Below are 10,564 nucleotides of genomic sequence, written 5' to 3'. Positions count from 1 at the left end.
AGTTCTATGAGTAACAATAGTTCCCGGGCTCGTTCTAAGGGTTGCTTTGGGAAACAGCGGTGAGTAGCGGAGAACCTCTGCCCGCCAAGCTACGCGTCCGTGTTCCCGTTTAGCTCGGCTACGACGGGATTCGTATTGTCGACGGAGGCGATGATCACAATATCCTACTTGCGGACTCGCCGCTATGATTTAGCGCCACGATTTTGGTTTCGCTGAATATCGTAGCGTTGTCATCTCCCTACTGATCTCTATGGGGAGTTGCCGGTGCCGCCATCTTATCTACTAATGGTGAACGGTACAGATTCGGGGGGCTTGTTGCTCTTCCCTTTTACAAAATAATCATTTTTCAAACACCCCTTTTGTTCCTGTATCATTTTGAAGAATTACAATTTATTGCAGAATTGTTGTACGAGGTAGGTGACTTCTCAAGGGCCATGTGTGCTGTTACTATCTTCAGTATTAGAAGATTTATTAATGGCATTTACAATCTTGTAGACGCTAAAACGTATGGCGCTTATTTTTGGAACGAACAGTAGTTGCGCGGAGCTGTGGTGGGGAATTGTAAACATTATTTGAAAATTTAAAAGAAATCCTCATTTGTAATTTTTTCCCGCATTTTCAGTTAACAGATGATGTCCGATTGTTTTCCTTTCAATTCTTACATTACTTTGGTATGTTTATGAAACAGTAATGACATCTCTTGGTTCCGTTTGGCTGTCAACAGGAACTGTCAATATGCCAAAGGCACGATTAATTGCTCGTTCAGTGACAAATGTCCGTCCACTGAGTATGACATTAAATCTGGAATGTATGGAAGAACCTTTAAGTGAAGTGCAAAACATGACAAGAGTGAAAATGAAGTCGGATCATGACAGGGTAAGCATTATATGAGCTTCCCGCAGGACTGTTTCTTGACTGTAACATTTATGTCAGGTCGCTGCTGCTCTCGAGGAGTTGGTGAAAGATCATGGTGGTAAACTTATATGTCAATCAGGCACAGTCAATGGCTATCAGTATACATTGTAAGTATTAGAAATTATATTAATGATATAATATTTTCGTTGCACATATTGCACTTTACGATATAGTAAATTGAATAGGTCTGGCAACAGCACTCCAACAACTGGTAAATCTAATCAACAGTCTTTGTTAAGTGTAGTAAGTATTTAATTATTTATCTGTATTATAACTACCAAGTTGTGCAAAAGTAGAGTGTGGGAAAAATAAAAATATTTTCCAGGGTCATGGAAAAACACAACCAATACAATTAAACATGTTGAACATTGCAAATTCAAATCAAGGAAACATCCAATTGGTTATGAGTCCCCGAATGGGAGGTATATTGGGATCTGCCGCACAGCAACAAGGTAGTGATTATATATAATGATTTTTAATAATTATTAATATTCTATAATTTAATCTTGAACTATCTATCGTAGCACAAACCTCAACATCCACTCCTGTTACGTCTGCTGTAACGCATTCTCAACCTGAAAACGTAAGAGTAACTTTATTATAAAATTTGATGCTGCAATTATATCTAGTCGACAAGTAAGTTTATATTCAATTTCAGTATAAATATACCAGATCTGGTCGTCGAACAAAGGTCCTCCAAGTACAACAACCGGATATTATAGACGATGTAACTAAAGTCATGATTTTTTTTTTATTAAAGACTTACAAACCAATCTCTTATTTAAATTTTTCCATGTAGCCTACACCAACTACAAGAGCTCGACCGAAATCATCCCCTGCAACACATGTCGTGACACCCAGTAAGAGAAACAATAGTGAAAACTGAGTACATCAAATTATAAAATTAACAAAAAGACCTTCATTTCGTAATGTTACAGCCACTACCAGTCCTCAAGGCGTGATGAATCTTAGAATAAAGACAGTAAACAAGCAACAACAACAGCAGCAACAGACAAATCAACAACCAGTTACAAGACCCACCGAACATACCAGTATCGGTGGCATAGCTGTTGGAAATAAAAATGCAGGTAATTAAAAAAAATTATGCACCCTCAACAGATCCTATTTTTAATTACTTATCCTATTAATAATTGAAGCCAGCGAACAGATTGAAGAGTCCAAAAAGAATCAACCAGACGGCAGAGAAGTAACGTTCAATAAAATGAATGGTGGTCGCACGTTTCCATCGTTAGTTGTCGTAGCACGACCAAATCTTCGTTCCAAGGATATTGCACCTCAAATCGCACAAAAAGAAAGAACTGAATTAGGTAACCGATTTACAGATGCAAATCAATTTATCGAATACCATGTGCAATGGAAACCATTAATAACTGTATGTTCATTTATAGACATGAAAGTAAAGAGCGTGCTAATGTTTTCTGCCACAAAGTTCGCTGAATGGTTAATACAACAAGGTTTGGTTCGTTCTGAACAATACTGTAGCCAGCACAGTACGAATTATCAAAAAACTAAATTAAAGCTGGGCATGTATAGTGACTCGGGTACATTTCCATATTCCGGTGGATACGTTTGGATATCGAGTTGCTGTCCAGATCGATTTGTCTCCGTGTTTTCTGGATCAATTTTTCAAGGAGCACCACATATTCCTACAGTGCTCTTAAAACTAATTTATCACTGGGCATGTCAAACTAATGTGCAAAATGTTGTCTCGTGGGTGAAAGTATCTAATATATATGTGAAAAATTTTTATACCAATCTGCGCAGCATCTGCACTGCTGCTGTATGGGATAAGAGTCGAATGATGGGTGGAAAGAATTCCATGATACAGGTCGGTGTAATAAGTTTGGGTACTACGTCACAAGATGGGAACTTACGACAGGTAATGTTATATATGACTCACAATCAGTGAACCTTGAATATTACTTTCTTATACGCTCTATTATGTTATAGGTAAAAGTCGAAGTTCTGGGTATTCTTGATCCAGAGAGACTTGAATTAAGACTTCGTGCTTGCGATCCTGTGCATGACGGAGATAGATCATTCAAGAGACGTTTTAATAATATATTACATCCTCTCAAGGATTGGGTACATAAGGAGTCCAAGATTCTGACAGACTTCACAGTGGACAAAGGCACTCTGCAAGAGATGGGCTTTAATCATGTAACACAATCAGCATTTTCCGACCAGAATCCCAGAAATATGATGAGCAATTATCACATAATGGAGTATCTAAGAAAAATCGTACCGAGAATGTTTCAAAATACTTTGAGTTTACTGAGTAGACAAATGATTCAACAATTCTTAGACGAGTTAGTTTGGAGAGAAATGTTTGGACCAACAGCTGCACGTGCATTCGATAATATCATTCGTCACATTGCTGAGCAGACCAGAATGGATATTGGTGGGTTTAACAAAGATTATTAATAATTGATTTTAACCATTACGTAGAATAAATTTTTGATATCTCACTTAAGGTGATTGCTTGTTGGACCGGCTGTCAAAAATAGCTGCAAATCCATTTCATGATTGGTCATATTCAACGATAAACCCTCTACCACTGACACCTATGGTATCGATACCAAAAGATTCGACTTCAACCAACAAAGATACCCTGCCTCAAGGTATCCGAAGCCTGGAGGTTTCGCACAGTAAGCCAGGACCAAAAAGAGGGAGAAAGAGAATCATCACAACAGCATCGGCAAGTCCTGAACCAGAAGCCAAGCGTGTAGCTACTGATTCAAAAGGAATTAAGGATAGAGAAAGGGAGAATAAAAATGATATTATGCAACCGCAAGAATTTCATTATGCCACAATGGAGGGCGATAAGAATCTTCTATTAGATGAGAAAAAGACTACCGTATCCTTCAAGGTCGGTTATAATTGAGATCTCCAGACAATTTACGATATAGTGCTATAAATATACTATCGTGCTTTTCTTATTATATATTCCTATTATTCTTACAGTGTTTTCTCTGCTCGACAACATTAAAATCAAACACAGACGTAATACAGCATATAGTTTCCCATGTGCCACCACAAGTTCCTCACCGTACAGAATCATCCGTGTGTCGTTATTGTTGTGCAGCCTTTTCAACAAAGCATCAAGTGGACACACATGTTTCAGAAACACATAGCAATTTCGGTCAGACGAACGGTGACATGGTGGTTTGCGCCATTTGTGAACAAAAATTCGGTAAAGCCTATTAAAGAAGTTTCAAACATTACAGGACTACGGTTAAGGAGTGTTTAACATTCCTTTTTGTAGCATTACACGATTAATTGTATTATTTAAATTATTTAGGCAATAGTACTCTCCTGGTTAATCATCTTTCGAATACGCATCACTCTTTGGAAATGCCATATCGTTGTGAAAGCTGTGGTTATCGTACATCCAGTCACAAAGACGTAATAGATCATTATTATCAAGTGCATGATAAGGGCGAAGGTCTGCAGTGTCCTTATTGTCTTAAGGTAATTGAAATATTATAGACGGCAATAACATTCTGCGAAAATAAAAATAATCCATTTAATATTAACAGGTGATGCAGTTCATCGTAGAAGGTGGCGAATGTCTAACCAGTGTACACGCCTTTTTGTTGCACATGCAAAGACATTTAGTAAGGAGAGAGGAGGGAAGGGGTAATAAATGTCCTAAATGCTGTTTATGGTTCAATCAAAAGAGTTCATTAAAATCTCATCAGAGAGAAATGCATCAGCCAGTTACAGGACCTAGTACGTTATTAAAAAAAAAAAACATTAATTTTCTCTTTGGTGTTTGCTTAACGAGCCAATCTTTTGTGATTTTACAGAAGTTATACCATACAGTTCGAAGAATAATATAATAATATCAAAACAAAAGAATCACAATAAACATAATGAGATAGAAAGTCCAGTCGCTGATCTTCCTGTAGATGAGCATGTGAAAAAGTGGAACACAGGACCGATCAGAATAAATGCACCAAGTGATCTTCCTTGTCAGGAATGCGAAGAGGATATTGATCAGCAAGAACATTTTCCGTAATAGCATTATCATAGTTTTTCTCTTGAATCATGTTATTAGTAGTTGTATTAAATAATTATATTCTTCTTCACAGCGGAGAACAAAAATGTCAACAGTGCAGATACGTAACATGTTGCTGGCGAGCATTTAAGGAACATCAGCAACAAATACACAACGAGAGGCCAATGACAAGTTTGGTAACGTTACCCCCTCTTTTAAATATTCTTCTGGAAAATAAAATGCAGTGCCCCTGTGGTTTTGCAACTAATGATGGAAATCATTTAGGTAATTCCCTGATTGCATGACCAAATGAAATGTATTGCTCTCTTTCACTTGGTAACAGCTTAATAATATATGATTTGTTACAGCGACACATTTGATCAAGTGTAAAAGAGTCTCTGCATACCCATACCAGGAGTCCGAACCATCAGGAATGTTGAATAGTCTTGGTCTCGTTGCCAAAGGCTCATCGGATGTAAGTTTCAATTAAACAGTACTAAATATTTGATTAATTAATCACTGAATAATGAATAAAATATATATGCCTTTATGTAGACTAATAGAAATCCCAGAACCAGATCCATTCCTTCCTATCCACAACCTCTTCTTATCCTGATAGGTAACAAGTTTTGTAAGAAATTTCTTTAATTAACCTCCTTAATTATCCCATAACCACCCTTGACCAATTATCTACTAATTATATGGTGCAATAAAGGTATGAATTAATTACAGAAAGTGGAGGTGGAAGAAACGCAAGATATGGAGACGAAACAATCGAATATTCAGTTCAGTTGTGTCCCGAGCGTGTTTACGGAAGAAAAAGATCCTATTGAGTGCAAGAAAAATCTTGTAGAGAATAATTCAAGCGAGAGTAAAGATCCTGATAATAAAATGCCAGCAGATGAGAATAAAACTTCGGATATTTCAAGTGAGGACAATTCGACGGTGACTTTAAATAATGACGAAGGATTTACAAGCACGTCCAAGGCAGAGTCGACGAGTTAAAAATTGCATCTGATGCACAAGACTTCCTCAATTATTGAATTTAATGTTAATTTAAGAAGACACAACGGGCTGTCTCGAATTGAAAATATTAATCGCTGCGAGAGTTTACGGTTTCGCTTCAAATCAAATTGTATTGTTTTTATACGTTGATCAGAAATAATATCTAATTATTCTAAGTTGAATTGTCAATTATTCTAAAAGCAGTAACTCCTGGAATGATGTGGGATAGTGCAAAATATTTGCAAAGAAGACAATACAATTCCCTTATTCCTCGATCCAGGTGTTGTGATATTCTTCCTTCCTTTACTTATGGCTGTATCCACAATGGGGGACATGTGCGAGTATCTCGTGATACTGCAACTAGAGATGAGTAGGGAGATTGCCAATGAGCCAATTTTCATACAAACGCTTTAGAGTACCACTTGATATAAAATTATACGTCGCAGTATTACTTATATATACGCAATCAATTCGAGCTAATGCGAACTAATGCCCTTCTCGCTATTTGATTTAGACCATCAACGTTATTGAATGAAAAGTATTAAAAATTTCATGGAGAGCTGAATTCTCCGCCGTATTCGGGATATAGAAACTTAGAGGTTCAATTTTTAGTGCTATAACAAAAAAAGGTTGTACAACAAGGTTAGCATTTGTTAATTGATGGATTTATTATAATATCTACTTCGCTTATGCAATTTGCTTGCAACGTTATACTGTACGAATTTTAAATCACCATCGGTTTAAAGGAAAAATAAAGCTGACCAAATTCACGGACACTGTTTGAATACACAGAATCAAACTATTCTTTATTACATAAAAGAAAACCAAAAGAGACATGGTGATTTCTCAGTTTACCTCAGTACCTTTTATCTGAAGAAAATAAATTGCCTTATACCAATGTGTTTTACGTAACAAAATTAAATAAAAAAAAAAAAAGAATATCAATTCGATTGACCGTCCGTTGCACATAATTTTAATTAGATTTTTTATTTAGCAATTATTTCATCACGTATGAATAATAAATGTAGCATATTGTAGATTTGTGTATAAGTTGTAAGTGTGTATTGTAATTCTTTACCGTATAATACTAAAAAACGGCGAATCCAAAATCGAAGCGAATTCACGCGCGTTTCGACACCGCTCGAGCGAATCGCAACGCCAAATTCAACTACACGTAATTGCCTTCGCCGATTTTCTCTTATCGCTATTTACGCAACTAACCGACTACTAACATTTTTTTGTCATAATTTTTCAAAACTTTTACACATTTTTTTTGGTTGAATTTTTTATATTTTTCTTTCATGCTGTCTGTATCCAGGTCAACACTAAGGAACCTATTTATTAGCAAGAATTCTACAATGTTAATCGATTGGGACTTACCAGAATAGTATTATGGATCTACGACGCAGAAATAATGAGCAGTAACAATAGGCAATAAAAGTATAATTGATTATTCTTAATAATAATAACAATAATAATATAGCGAAGCTTCACTCGAAAATACCACAAGATATATACCTACAGCTGGAAAATCTTATGAAAAGAGAAATTACGATCTTCTACAATGCACGTCATCGTTGGATCTCAGATAATTGAAAGGTCTGAATTAATTTCACGCGTAAGACAAAAGCCAACGGTACCGTTAAATTGTAACGATCCATGAAATGTCCGAAGACAAGTGCGACTCTAAAAGATCTTAATAAAAAATTTCTAAAGTCGTGTACGGCACCATTTATAGTACTCCAAAGTGCCGGCTCGCAAGATAATAAATCAAATACTTAATAAACTAATACTTGGTACACATCCGTTCGCGTACAATTCAGCCGATATACGTTATCAATAATAAATGTTCCTCGATAAGAGAAACGACGTCATATCTGTACAGAAAGTGCGACGCCATAAAACCGATTGAAGCGAACGAAAGAATACTTTGAATAATTAAATGACATAACAGAATAATATCGAATATTAATAATAATAATAACGGCCAAATCTTCCACAATTACATCAGCCCTTTCAAGACTACGTTTTATGGCTGGAAATTATCGGCGCCTCGGCCTACAGTTGCAGCTGTTTTTTTTTTTTAATTAATCGTGGAAACCTGACCAAACACCGACAACCTGCTGGTTGAACCATTCTTACTTTTGGTTTGGTTTCTCTGTGTCTATATACGTATAAGGGGCAATATTAAACTTATCAATTTATAACTAACTATAAACCTGGCGAGTCCCAATCTGCCACTCAGTTAACATTGAGCTTTGTCGATAATAAATTTTCTCATGACCCAACACCCGCGACCATGCCACGTTCTCATCGGGCGATCAGGCAGAGCACTGCCTCATTCCGAAATACGTGGGAAAGCTTTTGCGAGCATATCGATCTTGCAAGAGTTATTAAACATTGTGTCACAAGAGAATGATTCGACATATCCATCGAAAGCCATTTTTTTTTACGTACGAGCTCTAAAATATACGTGACTACCTTTTCCTTCTCGTCCGTCTCCATCACCCGGCACCGCATCCTTTTTCTAGCTCCAATTTAACGCATGGATTCCTGAAGATGCGTCTCTTTAAGTGTCGACGCATTTTCTTCTTTCTTTTTTTTTTTTTTCCCCCTCGACGATGCGCATTTACGCGAATAGTCCACCCGGCATCGATTGACTGTCTAACGATGTTTCGTTTTTTTTTTTCCAGGTATTAATATTACGGATGCCAGTTGACGCAATTTATCGTAATAATAAGGTCCAACTAAAATCGCTGCTTGGCAGTCCTCCCCGTCGAGTAAGAAGACCGCAGCATATGGCGCGCGCAGCAAACTCAAAATACGAACATCAAAGAGCCCAGTGTATAAGGAGCTTCATGTTCCTGGTCTTGACGCTCCGGACGCGTTTGATAAAAAACTGCGTCTTAAACCCGACTAACAAGGAATCTAAAAGAATCGAAGTAACCCATAAGCGTCATTGTAGCCAAAAAGTGTAATTGTAATCTAACAACGATTAACCGTATCGTACGGATGCATTCTGACCAAAGTCTAATTAATATTTGACAAACCTGTGCGTTAAATTCGAGAAGGAAGCCGTCAGTGCCGGTGAATCACTCGATGGCGTAGTGCATGTAGAGATTACCGGCGTCCCCACCTGGCAGAACCAGGGAGTGAGTTGGTGGTAAAACGGTGAATCCCAAGAACATGAAGGTGCGTACCAGCATGGCTGGAATCGAAAAATGGAAATAATTAAAATCCAAAGACTCTCATGATTAGAATGAAAAGAAGAACAGAAAAACAGTTCAACCTCGGTCTGGACGCTCCTTGCGGAGACAAACGACGACGTTGGTGCAGCCCAGCGTCTCCTCGGCGTACTCAAGAAGAGAAACGAAGCCCTCCTTCGAGCCTTCCGGAAGTAGACAGCTGGGTACACGGATGTAAAGGCAGCCACGCCATACGACGGTCTCCCATTTGACGGAAGTACTCTCAGTCAAGTGAAGGTCGAACGTTATGCGCAGCGACTCGCTTCTTCTTATGGCTTTCAACAAATCATCCTCCTGCAATTGTCAATTTCAATTATGACTCGGGAACGTGCCACAGAATATATTTAACCTCTCGATTGGCCCGATCGTCGTGAAAGGACGAGCCGATAACCATGAAGGAGAAATACTTGCTTGCACAATGTGGGAGCTCACAGAGAGCTGACTCTGCTTGATCCCCACGCCGCGGCTCTCTGTGTTGACTGCAGATACAGACAATGCGGCATGGGGCACATCAGGACCACCACAGAGGCCCCACGCCCAGCGTTATACAGTAGTGCTGCTGGAGTCCAGAGCCTTCTTCGAGACTCTCCTCCAAGCACTTACTCGACATCTCGCTGAAACACGATAAACATACTTTAGCGAAGGTCGCATTTTAAGAAAAGAATTTCGAAGATTCGTTTGAATCTCCCGCCAAGTGAATTCAAGTTTACGCAGATTCACGAGCAAGAACGAGGAAGGTCGACGTGCAATTGACATGAGAAAACTTTGCTAGGACTCGACCGAGGAGATATGCGTTTTGGCATGGTGCATCACGATTTGGAAAATAAACAAAAGTCTCGTGCCAAATATCGCGGTAATATTAGGGGAGAGGAAAAAATATTACATAAAACATGACCTTAATACGTTATACTATTTTTAAAGAGGGCCAAGTTAACATTATTGTCAAATTTATTGACAGAAAAATATTCGACGATTCAATACCTAATACGATAAGAGCCCGCACGATTTTCATCTCCAAGTTTGTTTCATCTCCAATGTTTTCTAGAGGGAATTACGCACCTGGGAGTCTATTTATCGCGCACGAGTGTACCGGACTGATAAAGTCGTGAGAATTCGCGATGGTAAAGATCTGAAGTTTCAGCTGTTAAATTTACGTCAGAAAGATTCTAAATAAATCCAACGTAGAAATAATTCAAGAATAAAAGTACTAATTATTGTTAGTCAGACTCTGAGAGATCTTCGATCGTCCGCGAGGTAGTTGGACGTTTGAAAAGTCAACGTGGATAATAAATAGTAAGAGCATTTTGCAAGGAATAACGTACCTGGGCCTGGGAGCCATTGCGAAGTAAATAATTCTTTATAAATTTGAAAAAAAAAA

General features: G+C 37.9%; 2 protein-coding genes across 7 annotated transcripts; one reads left to right on the top strand and one right to left on the bottom strand.

The window, feature by feature from the left end:
• Positions 1–181: 181 nt before the first annotated feature.
• Positions 182–6,123, top strand: LOC107273670. 6 transcript variants are annotated; one of them, XM_025091009.1, is made up of 21 exons: positions 182–413; positions 496–551; positions 623–876; positions 934–1,022; positions 1,089–1,158; positions 1,241–1,367; positions 1,440–1,498; positions 1,574–1,642; positions 1,715–1,775; positions 1,854–2,003; positions 2,073–2,243; positions 2,325–2,815; positions 2,887–3,337; positions 3,411–3,805; positions 3,901–4,129; positions 4,238–4,407; positions 4,476–4,668; positions 4,746–4,953; positions 5,031–5,221; positions 5,305–5,411; positions 5,669–6,123. In XM_025091009.1, the coding sequence occupies exons 3-21, from the start codon at positions 691–693 to the stop codon at positions 5,939–5,941; spliced, it is 3,690 nt and encodes a 1,229-aa protein (XP_024946777.1). In that variant the 5' UTR covers positions 182–413; positions 496–551; positions 623–690; the 3' UTR covers positions 5,942–6,123. The 6 variants fall into 6 exon arrangements, with proteins under 6 accessions (XP_024946777.1, XP_024946778.1, XP_015607580.1 ...); XM_025091012.1 differs by lacking the exon at positions 496–551 and having other exon boundaries at positions 189–295; positions 400–413; positions 725–876; XM_025091010.1 differs by lacking the exon at positions 496–551 and having other exon boundaries at positions 689–876.
• A 584-nt stretch (positions 6,124–6,707) lies between these two features.
• LOC107273662 (ornithine decarboxylase antizyme 1) lies at positions 6,708–9,796 on the bottom strand. The gene is made up of 5 exons (XM_025091006.1): positions 9,790–9,796; positions 9,598–9,731; positions 9,231–9,480; positions 8,992–9,149; positions 6,708–8,869 (listed from the first exon to the last, which is right to left on the bottom strand). Exons 1-4 carry the CDS (start codon positions 9,794–9,796, stop codon positions 9,034–9,036), a joined length of 507 nt encoding a protein of 168 aa, XP_024946774.1. The 3' UTR covers positions 6,708–8,869; positions 8,992–9,033.
• Between the last annotated feature and the right edge of the window lie 768 nt (positions 9,797–10,564).

Source organism: Cephus cinctus, unplaced genomic scaffold, assembly GCF_000341935.2.
Source record: "Cephus cinctus unplaced genomic scaffold, Ccin1 Ccin1_scaffold1780, whole genome shotgun sequence".
Taxonomy (NCBI): Eukaryota; Metazoa; Arthropoda; class Insecta; order Hymenoptera; family Cephidae; genus Cephus; species Cephus cinctus.
The sequence above is the reverse complement of the archived record's forward strand: the minus strand, read 5'-3'. Positions and strand labels throughout refer to the sequence as shown.